The following is an 11,830-nucleotide window of genomic DNA, read 5'->3' as shown; positions in this document are numbered from 1 at the left end:
GTTTCCAATGTGTGGTTTGCTGTTTCCCATGTGTGCCTCCGTTTCCCATGTGTGCCTCAGTTTCCCATGTGTGCCTCCGTTTCCCATGTGTGCCTCCGTTTCTCCGTTTCCCATGTGTGCCTCCGTTTCCCATGTGTGCCTCCGTTTCCCATGTGTGCCTCCATTTCCCATGTGTGCCTCCGTTTCCCATGTGTGCCTCCGTTTCCCATGTGTGGTTTGCTGTTTCCCATGTGTGGTTTGCTGTTTCCCATGTGTGCCTCCGTTTCCCATGTGTGCCTCCGTTTCCCATGTGTGCCTCCGTTTCCCATGTGTGCCTCCGTTTCTCCGTTTCCCATGTGTGCCTCCGTTTCCCATGTGTGCCTCCGTTTCCCATGTGTGCCTCCGTTTCCCATGTGTGGTTTGCTGTTTCCCATGTGTGGTTTGCTGTTTCCCATGTCTGTTGAAAAAAAAATGACGTCTGAAATGTTTTGAGTGCTGTTACAGAAGACACAAACCTGTCCAGTCCGTGTCAATCAAATATTTTTGAATTACTGCTGAACAGGAAACAAAATCTCTGTGTTCAACTGTATGAAAAATATGAGCATAGACACTTATAGTTCACTAAATAACTAGTTCACTACTGGATGTAGTAGTTCACAGACAGCTGCTCTCCTGTATAACCTTACCTCTCGTGTACTCACAGACAGCTGTAGCTCTCCTGTATAACCTTACATCTCCTGTACTCACAAGACAGCTGTACCTCTCCTGTACTCACAGACAGCTGTAGCTCTCCTGTATAACCTTACCTCTCCTGTACTCACAAGACAGCTTTAGCTCTCCTGTATAACCTTACCTCTCCTGTACTCACAATACCACTGTAGCTCCCCTTTATAACCTTACATCTCCTGTACTCTCAATAGAGCTGTAGCTCTCCTGTATAATCTTACCTGTCCTGTACCCACAAGACAGCCGTACCTCTCCTGTATAACCTTACCTCTTCTGTACTCACAAGACAGCTGTACCTCTCCTGTATAACCTTACCCCTCCTGTACTCACAATACAACTGAAGCACCCCTGTATAACCTTACATCTGTACTCACAATATAGCTGTACCTCTCCTGTATAACCTTACCTCTCCTGTACTCACAAGACACCTGTAGCTCCACTGTATAACCATACTTCTGTACTCACAAGACAGCTGTAGCTCTCCTGTATAACCTTACCTCTCCTGTACTCACACAAGAGCTGTAGCTCCACGGTATAACCTTACCTTACAACAGCTGTACCTCATCTATACTCACTTGACACCATACAGCTGTACCTCACCTGTACTCGCCTGACAAAATACAGCTGTAGGCTGCCATAATGACCATACACGTACTATAGTCACTTGCCTACACCTCGACTTGAGACGATCCTCAGTTAAAAGTGATCCCCAACAACCCATGCTTGTCCTGACATATAAGCGCATGATGTTCATCACTGGACGGTCCGCTCCACACTCGATTATTTTCAGACAGCCACCATATAACTAGAATATTGGTGAGTGCAGCGTTAACCAGTAGACTAACGACACAGTCAGATACGTAGAAGGTGTTGTTGCACTGATGAATGGGGAAAGGACCTTTCAGTTGGTTCCAGTCATTTACAGGCAGGGTACACCCTTTACAACAAATGTGATATGCTGAACGTTGGAGGTGAAGGCGTTGTGTGACATGACGTACGGCAGAACAGAGCCCTCTCCCCCCTTCCATACATTGCAGTATCGGGATTGAACAGATCGAGTTGTGCGAGATGGCGTATACAGTCCGTTTGATTCCATTTGAGACCGATGAATTGCTCACTAACACAAAATCTAATAATTGCAACGAAACCAAATTTTGCACAGCCACATGAAATCGTTAGACCAAATCGGATGATGTGTCTCATAATTTGGGACATTAAAAAGTTGTTCATCTTTTTCTTGTCACCTTTCGCTATTTTGTACAAGGGGGGCCTCTTGCTGGGCAAGCCAGGTGGGCAAGGTGCACGTGTGAAATTGACACGTGTGGTTTGCTAGGCAAACCAGACATTCGTGATTGCATTAGCTGAAACAATAAGATTATCACACAACGCTAAGTCAATTATTTGCAAAGTATTTAACGTTTTCAAAAACGAAGGTGAAAGGGGTAGGCCTCAATATGCTTTGGCTAGGTATCGTTTACGAACTGCACGTGCTGTTGGGATGACGGAAGGGAAGTTGAAAACTTCTTGTAAAACTGTACCGATTCAACCTGCAAAACCCACACGATGTGTGAAAGTCGATTCATTTCAACAACAGCTGGTTAGAAGCGCCATTAAGCCTCTATATAAACAAAATACCTTTGTCTCTCTGCGTATTCTGAAAAAGCATATGGAAACAAATCATTCTTTGGTTATTTCAAAATATCAGTTATGGAAGTTGCTTCCCAAATTTGGCTTCCGTTACAAAAAAGTAGGCTCAGAAAATAGACGTGCACTGTGCGAGAGGTCTGATATTGTTTGACTAAGAAACCAGAACTTATGCACAATTCGAAAGAAACGTACAGAGGGTTACATGCCTGTATATTTGGACGAAAACATGGGTAAATGCTTCCCATACCACATTGACACAATGGTTCACGAGCTCCTGTGCCAGAAAATTATGCCTTGGCAAGGGAGAGCGACTGATTGTACCCCATGCTGGTTGCAAGAGTCGAGGATTCCTACCTGGCTACTCCTTAGTCTTCAAGGGAAAATCTAAAGACAACCAAGACTATCATACCGAAATGAACGGGATGGTTTTCTTAGAATGGGTACAAAATCAATTGGTACCAGCACTGCCCCACCCAAACGTCTGATAGTCATGGATAACGCTCCATATCAGGGCGTTCAAGTACCTAATACAAAGGCCCCAATATCTAACAGTAAGAAGGGTGACATCCAGAAAAAGCAACCAAACCTGTTCTGTATGACATCATAAAGTCAGATAAAACCACACCTGTCTTTGAGGTTGATGAGTACCTTACAGAACATGGTCATTGAGTTTTGCGATTGCCACCCTATCCTTGCGATTTAAACCCAATAGAACTCATTTGGGGTATCATGAAATCGGATGTTGGCAGGCAAAATGTAACATTCAAACTTCGGGATGTACGGACGATTGTTCAACAGTAAATAGACACCATCTCGCAAGAAACATGGCAAAAGTCCATTGAGAAAGTTGAGAATGAAATATAAAGAGGTTATTGGGAACAAAGTGGACTGGACTATGCCACCATCAAGCCAGTCGTTATCAGGGTAGACTCTGACGACAGTGACACCGATTCGGACAACACCGTCTCCTGAAAGTGGCACCACTGACTCCCATTGAGTATCTGAAGTGGTAACCAGATAACAGCTTTAGAGATGACCCCATCTTCACAACACACGCTTGTTGATTACCTGGCTGTTCTACCAGCAAGTGCCTCCCCCCACCCATACAAAATAGCGAAAGGTGACAAGAAAATGATGATCGTTTGTTAAACAACTTTTTATTGGGTGTCCCAAATTATGAGACACATCATCAGAGTTGGTCTATCGGTTTCATGTGGCTGTGCAAGATTTGGTTTTGTTGCAATTATTAGATTTTGTGTTAGTGAGCAATTCATCATTCAGGTGAGCAGAATGTCGTAGAACATGTCTAATCTTTGTCGTCAATATGGCCCTGTGGATCAGATGAGAAGCGTTGCATCGGTGGGCGAGCTGGGAGCACGTTGGGCGAAATGGCTAAGTGATCTAGTGAGGTTGAGGTGTTGGGATCGAGCCCACCTGTGACTGGGTGTGAAAAACCTTGGAGTCAACATTGTGTGCAGACTCTTTCAGTGTTGTCACAGCCCCTAGTGTACAGTACACAACCCTATGCACTTAGAAGAACCCACGAATCTGTTGGTATATGACCAGATGGTGGCCAGTAGTGTACAGTGTCACCCTGGCGCCTTTTGCAAGATGGCGGCACTTCCGGTCACGTGACTCGTGACTTCCGGTCAAGGGGAGATAACTCGCGTTTCCGTCTCTGGTCAGGGGGAGATAACTCGTGTTTCCATTTCCGGTGTATGCATGCTGGTCTGGATGACGTCACTACTGGTTCTGTCGCGTGCGTGTGTGTGCATGCGCACGACTATGACGTGAGTTCCGCTGTGCGCGCGCATGACGTCAGTGATGACGTCGCATATGGTGGAATCTCGCGGGATCTCGAGAGAGGAGACGTGTTTCAAGATGGCAGCTTTGGCGGCAGACGGACAGGACGGGATGGAACGGGACGAGGGATGGAAGGGAAGGGGGAGAGGAGAGGAGAGGGCGGAGTGGGGGAAGAGGGAAGAGGACGACGGCAGCTTAATAAGCTGGTTCGAGTGTTAAAGCCTGTACGTCAAGTTTTCCTTTGGGGAGCGTTTGGGGTGGCACTGAATAGGGCTGTTGGTATTGTTTGGGGTTGGTTTATGACTGTGGTCCACTGCTGCTGTTGCTGGAGGCATCATCGTCCATTTGTTCAACAAACTCCAAGATGCATTGCTTGAGAGTGTACATGGGGTCCATCCGTTCTTGAACGAGGATGATCTTGTCATGGAGACGAGTCGGTAGGCAGCTGTCTTCCTGTTTACTCACTTTATTTGGCGGTTCACTCGACTGGTTGGTGGGAGCCGAACGTTTTGAGGTCTTGTTAGTGCAGCTCTTTCCACAGTGACAGCAGTGATGTGGACAGTCGTAACTGCGATGACCTTCGTTTTTACTACAGTTGTAACACCTGTCGTTATCATGCTTGTTAGTACTGCTGTTGTTGGTTATATCTCAACCAATCACGACGTAGATCGTGATCACGTGAGATAGCGATAGCGAATCAGGAGTCAGTGCGATGCGTATCCTCCTGGAGGAAGACACGGGTGATTAAGCTCTGACTATTCAGTGATTTGATCTAAGCCCATTTCACTCCAAGTGCGTATAATTACCGTTGGAGTGGTCAACAATACGGATACTGGAAGAGCAGCGATTGCAGCAATTCTCAACCATTACCCCTTGGGTGTCAGCCAAGATGGCGGACGACATGGCTTCTGCAGAGTACACGCCCAAAGGCTGTGGGTTGACCGCACCGGACCGACTCCACATAGACCGTACTGACCCTACACCAACCAGTGTCATGGAAGGTGGTAGACAACATCAGGACCCGAATCCTATGGGAGCACCGGCAGATCCTGGACATTATTCTTCACTTTGTGACATCCTCGCTGAGAACCCTGCGGGGTCCAGCATTGCCGCCATGGGCAGTCCTCTCGAGGCAGGTCCGGACTCGGCCTTGGTACAATTGATGCAGCAGAACTCTGACACTCATCAACTCATGTCGGAAATGAGTCAGTCTATTTCCTCACTTGGAGCTACTTTGACAGCTCTGTTGTCACCAAAGCGCTTATCTAGCCGGGCTAGTGCTACCATTACTCAGCAAGAGGCGGAGAGGGAGGAGGGGGAGGCCAGGGGGCCGAGAGCCGAGCGGTCTGGCGACAATGTCAGCGCGGCCATGGAAGAACTCTTTGATGATGCCGCCTCTAGGGCTGCAGCCACTGACTTGGATCAGGTCGATGAGCCATGTGATTTTTTGGATACCCTTCTGCAGGACTATGGCAACACAGATATCCCAGGACCATCAATACAACCAAGGCTAGCAGAGGCGATGAACAATATGATGTTCAGGAGAATGCCTGAGGAAAAGTTGAGGGAAAAACTTTCCGATTACAAGTCCCCTCAAAATTGTGAACTGCTCAAAGTCAGCAAAGTCAATCCAGAAATCTGGGATAAACTGAAATCACAGGAACGGTCCAATGACCTCAGAATCCAGAAGCTTCAGAACCCTATCATCAGAGCAACAGTGCCCATGCTAAACATAGCCAGTGACATTCTCAAGGTTAAGAACGAGGAGATGTCGGTTCAACAGTTAGACATCAAGGCATTGGCGAAACAGGCGACAGATGCCATCAGTTTGTTAGCTCATGTGAACACTGAGTTAAACTACCGCCGTCGGGACATGCTCCGACCACATCTCAACAAACAGTTCCAGCAACTGTGTTCTCCTCAGACTCCAATGTCTACCATGTTGTTTGGCGATAACTTGTCAGAGACCATTAAGTCGATGAGCATGACCAACCGACTAGCACAACAGGTGACCTACAATCGCCAGCGCCCAGCGCCTTATCACAAGCCACACAGTTCCAACAAAAAACCGGCGTACACTAGCGGCCGTCACCAAGGCAACCAGACACGAGGCAAGGGTTTTTTAGACAGAGGTCGACCCTACCACAAGCGGAGGCCCGAGGGGTGGCGACACTAGCAAGTACTGCTGCTGAGGTGAGCTCGTTATGCATCACTAAAAATGTGTTTATTGCTGGTAGACTACGTTACCATGTCCGTCACTGGCAACGCCTGTCATCTGATCCCTTCATATTGCAAACCGTTACGGGTTGCTACATCGACTTCGCTTCGCTGCCTGTCCAGTCCAACTTTCCTAAAGAAATAAAATTCTCGGAACAGGAACATTCAATCATTGATGCGGAAATATTTAAACTCTTAGCAAAAGGTGTGATTATACCTTCCTGTCATGAACAAGGTGAATATATATCTAATATCTTCATCAGACTCAAGAAAAACGGATGCTACAGAGTCATTCTAAATTTAAAGCATCTCAACGAAAGTGTCGACTATGTACATTTCAAAATGGAAAGTCTCACATCCGACCTGTCGCTTGTGCGGAAAGATTGCTTTATGGCCTCGATAGATCTCAAAGATGCGTATTACACCGTCCCTGTTCACCGAGATCATCAGAAGTACTTGAAATTCTTTTGGATAGGTCAGTTATATCAGTTTACAGTCATGACCAATGGACTTAGCTGTGCGCCAAGATACTTTACTAAACTCTTACGGGTGCCGTTCTCATATCTCAGATCACGTGGACATACTAACGTTGGATACATCGACGACTCATTTATTGTCGGTGACAGTCAGCGTGAATGTGCGGAGTTTGTGTCGGAAACTGCAGAGTTATTCACCAATCTTGGTTTTGTTCTACACTCCGGAAAATCGGTTCTCATGCCGACCCAGGAACTGACATTCCTTGGATTCGTGATAAACTCATCATCGATGACCTTTTCCCCTGCACCATCTAAAGCCCACTCAGTGAAACAGGCTTGCGCGACTTTGCTCAATAAAGATACGTGCTCAATCAGAGACCTAGCGGAGGTTATTGGATATATAGTGGCATGTTTCCCTGGAGTTCAGTACGGTCCCCTGCACTTTCGTCGCCTTGACAACGGCAAGTCACGATCTCTGCGAATAGCAAACGGTAACTTTGACAGCGTAGTAGTACTCAATGCAGACCAAAGAGCCGACCTTCAGTGGTGGGTTACAAACGTGTGTATTGCCAGTAAACCCATCAGTGTGCAGCCCCCGTCAATCGCCCTCACCTCAGACGCGTCCGAAATTGGCTGGGGTGCTACCCGCGGAACTCAGTCTACCGGCGGCCGATGGTCACGTGACGAAACTGTTCAACACATAAATTACCTTGAACTACTTGCCGCGTTCTTGGCACTGCGCACTTTCTGCTCTACTGAATGCAAATGTCACATTAGAGTTAGGATGGACAATACCACGGCTGTCAGTTACATCTGCAATATGGGTGGTAAGAAACCACAACTTGACAGGCTTGCTAAAGATATATGGATATGGTGTATACAGCGGGATGTTTGGCTGAGTGCGTGTCACATTCCCGATAAAGACAATGTGATTCCCGACAGAGAATCAAGACTGGTCAGGGACAATACTGAGTGGTATTTGGTTGAACATGTGTTCCATGACATATGTAGATTGTTGGGTACACCTGAAATTGATCTGTTTGCATCAAGACTGAACAACAGACTGGCCAGATACGTTTCGTGGAAGCCAGACCCAGATGCATGTGGCATTGATGCATTCACAATTACTTGGAATACTTATTTCTATGCTTTCCCGCCTTTCAGCATACTGAAGACAGTCGTCCAGAAAGTGGAGGAGGACCAGGCCAAAGGACTGCTAGTAGCTCCATTGTGGCCGACTCAGCCATGGTTTCCCCGACTCCTCAGACTACTGACCCAAGTACCAGTCGTCCTTCCGCCAGTATCCCAGATACTCCGCCTTCCTCAAAACGTGTCTACGAGACATCCACTCAACAGAATGAAACTTTTAGTGTTTCCTGTATCAGGCAATCTCTCACACTGAGAGGAGTTTCGGACAGAGCTGCCTGTGTTATCCTACAATCCTGGCGCAAATCCACCACTAACCAGTACTCAACATATATTCGGAGATGGATTGAGTTTTCTAATAAAAGGGAAATTGATACGCTGTGTCCATCTGTGAGTGAAGTGTTGGACTTCCTTGCCGAGCTGTACGAGTTGCATAACCTGGGATACAGTGCGCTAAACACAGCCAGGTCTGCTCTCTCAAGTTTCATTACAATAGACAGTGCAACCCTCGGTTCACATCCACTGATAAACCGATTCATGAAAGGAGTTTTCCAGGCTCGTCCATCACTCCCCAGGAACACTGTGACTTGGGATACAAGCGTGGTTCTCAATTATCTTAAAACACTTGTGCCCCTGAAAGACCTGTCCTTAAAACTTCTCACCCTCAAGGCAGTTGCCCTGGTAGCCCTCTTAACGGGACAAAGACTGCAGACTGTTCATTTGCTAGACATTAGAGATATTAGTTTGTCAGATAGTTGTTGTAGAATTAGAGTTGGCAGTCTTCTGAAGCAATCAAAACCTGGCGTTCACCAGGCAGAGTTAACATTGCCAGCGTATTCGCAGGACAGTAGTTTGTGTATTGTGACTGTGCTACGGGAATACCTCGTTAAGACCGCTCCGCTGCGCGACGGTGCCAATCAGTTGTTTATTAGCTATGCTCGGCCATTCAAGGCTGTGAGTAAAGATACAGTGTCTCGCTGGATTAGGCAGGTGTTGCAGTCGAGTGGTGTGGACATGACTATCTTTACCCCGCACAGTACCAGAATGGCGTCCACAAGTGCAGCCTTGAGAAATTTGTACCGCTCCATACCATACTGAAGACAGCAGGCTGGAGCAGTTCCGCAACTTTTTCCAAGTTCTATGACAAACCTGTGACTGACAGTAGTTTTTCATTAGCCTTACTTAACAACAGCTGAGTTGGTTTCCTGCCTCTCATCACGTGATGCCTTTGATATCCTTGTTTACCACTGCTGGATGTGCTACCTCGAAAAAGTTTATTGATTAAAGACTCTATTCGTTTCTACTTGAGTTCTCTGCCTTACGTTTGAAACCATGTGCTTTGAACATCTCACGTGATCACGATCTACGTCGTGATTGGTTGAGATATAATCGAAGATTAAACGAGACTTACCTGTAAGTTGAAGGTTGATCTAGATTATATGAAACTAATCACAAGTAGGAGGGATCACGTGCCCTCCCGAACTTGACAGTTTCACCCGCCCTTCTTGTGGACACGGTTTCAAACTCTTTAAAGTCTGACTCCTGATTTGCTATCGGTATCTCACGTGATCCCTCCTACTTGTGATTAGTTTCATATAATCTAGATCAACCTTCAACTTACAGGTAAGTCTCGTTTAATCTTCGATTTTCTTTGGGCATATGTGATGACGATGCCCTTGCACTCCACACACGGTACAGGTCACCTTGGGGCAGTGCAGATAACTGTGGTCATCTGTTTCGCACAGGCGGCAACGAAAGGACACAGAGGAGGCGGTGGCGGCGACGACAGGAGACGTCTGCATGCTTCAAGCTTCAGTCAGCAACTGATGAGGAAAGCTGGAAAACCTCGAGTTTATATAGAGTCAATGACGTCACACTGGCACGAACAGCCAATCGGCGTCACTGACCTCGTGTGACGCGACGTCATAGGGATGTGTGACGTCATGGGCCTGCCCCTTGGAAACAAAGTCACTCCACGACCTCCTGGTGCCCTCCACGAACTAATGGTTGGCTGACACTGGCTGACACAGACTGACACTGACCAACACTGCCCAGCATTGGCTCACACTGCTCAGCCTATGGTGACGTCATACGGTGACGCGTATATACAGCTGGCTCCACGTGGGTCTTGTCAGTTCTCATGCCGTCACCGACCACGAACAGCAATGAACTTAAAGCAGAAGAACAGGAAGAGGAGCCCGTGCCCTACCAATGGGAGTCGACACCCAAAACAATGCTCCAGAAGTTCCAGACAGCCACTCATCGGTTCAAGCTCCAGTTCAACGCAGCTTGGCTACAGCATCTCCAACCTGAGAACAGTTTGACGGCGTTTTGTTAGAGCTGTGAGACCGCGTGAACGGTCATGATGGTGATTGGGTCGGGTTGAGTTTAGAACACCTCGCCCTGGATTCTGACATCCGAATCCCATTACATCGCATGAACGAGCTCCAGGGAGAGGACATTTTGGCTCAGGTAGAAAAAGTCCAACAAAGCAACCATGAGTTGAACATCGATGACAGCATGGACATTTTCTTGCTCCACGCTGACGATCCTGAAGGCACGGGCAAGGAATACGGGCGACCCAGTCACATTGTTGGCTTAAACACTTTCCTAGAAAAGAAACAATGTTTAGTCAACGTTTTGCACCTTATTATCAAGTTAAAATCTACTCCCAATATGTCATGAATCGTCTCCTGTGCAAGAGCGAGGTGCCTCAACCGACCAAGATCTTGCACTTGTATTACCACCACCAACATTATGATGCCATCACGTCCATGCCGGCTTTCACAGGTTATTCGTATTACTGCGAAACCTGTGACCAAAGATACAGCAACCCGCAAAATTATTGCTGCACCCGGGAATTTTGTTGTTCCTGGTGTCAGTGTGCTGGACTCTGTGGTGATGTTGACAATGAAGGGCTCTCCTGCCTTCAGTGCGGAGGATGGTTTTCCAACCAATACTGTTTTCAACGTCATCAAACAGCCTCTGCCAAGCATCCCAGCACTTGCTCCACCATTCACTCTTATCATCACTGCTATGCCAAAGTGAACGTGAGAAAAATCCAGGGGATGGCCCACCACAAGAGAGGCACGAATCGTGATTGCAAGATCTGTAAAGAGCCCTTGGAACCGAACCACCAGTGCTACATGCCTGTCATCGAATCAAACAAACACGATGAAGAAGAAGATGGTGAAAACAGCAATGAAGAGTGGCTGCTCAGTCTGGCGGAAAAGAAAACCACAAAGAAAAGGAAGGCACCATCATCAAACCTCCAACCCTCGAAACGCTCCAAACCACCATCCTCAGATGTTGTTGAACAAGAAGAAGAAGAAGAAGAAGAAGAAACGGAAGACCTTGCCATTGACGATGATGATGTCATCGTCATTGCTCACAATTACCGTGGGTATGATGGGCACCTGCTCCAGCAATACTTTCATTATGAAATTGTGAAAGCACCCCAGATCGTCCAACGGGGAATCTGATCTTACAAATGAACGAGAGGCGCCTCGTCTTCAAGGATTCCCTCAATTATCTCACGATGGCTCTAAAACAGTTTCCAAAAACGTTTGGTTTGACGGAACTCAAGAAAGGGTACTTCCCTCACTTTTTCAACACCGAAGCTCATCAAGGCTATGTGGGTCCTTATCCTCCCGTGTCCACCTACGATCCTGACAGCATGTTTCATGCTGAACGCAAAGCTTTCTTAGCCTCGTACGACGCACGAGTGGCTGAAGGAGCTGTCTTCAATTTGGATGAAGAATTGTTGAGTGACATCCACATTTAGCGCCTTTCGCGACATGTTCATCCAACAGAGTGACGTGGACCCTTTCTACGAA

At 47.1% G+C, this 11,830-nt stretch overlaps 1 protein-coding gene across 1 annotated transcript; it reads left to right on the top strand.

Moving 5' to 3' along the window:
• Positions 1-6,714: 6,714 nt before the first annotated feature.
• On the top strand, positions 6,715-9,910 carry LOC137280194 (uncharacterized). The gene is made up of 3 exons (XM_067814969.1): positions 6,715-7,523; positions 8,013-8,148; positions 9,740-9,910. The coding sequence occupies exons 1-3, from the start codon at positions 6,715-6,717 to the stop codon at positions 9,908-9,910; spliced, it is 1,116 nt and encodes a 371-aa protein (XP_067671070.1).
• The last annotated feature ends 1,920 nt before the right edge of the window (positions 9,911-11,830 follow it).

The sequence above is a fragment of the Haliotis asinina genome, chromosome 1, assembly GCF_037392515.1.
Source record: "Haliotis asinina isolate JCU_RB_2024 chromosome 1, JCU_Hal_asi_v2, whole genome shotgun sequence".
NCBI classification, from domain to species: domain Eukaryota; kingdom Metazoa; phylum Mollusca; class Gastropoda; order Lepetellida; family Haliotidae; genus Haliotis; species Haliotis asinina.
The sequence above is the reverse complement of the archived record's forward strand: the minus strand, read 5'-3'. Positions and strand labels throughout refer to the sequence as shown.

Excerpts from the sequence above, each read along its gene's own strand:
- LOC137280194 (XM_067814969.1), top strand. The coding sequence starts at position 6,715 with ATGGAAAGTCTCACATCCGACCTGTCGCTTGTGCGGAAAGATTGCTTT. Across the intron at positions 7,524-8,012 it reads CAGTCTACCGGCGGCCGATG|CATACTGAAGACAGTCGTCC; the intron begins GTCACGTGACGA and ends CCCGCCTTTCAG. Across the intron at positions 8,149-9,739 it reads TACCAGTCGTCCTTCCGCCA|GCGGCAACGAAAGGACACAG; the intron begins GTATCCCAGATA and ends TGTTTCGCACAG.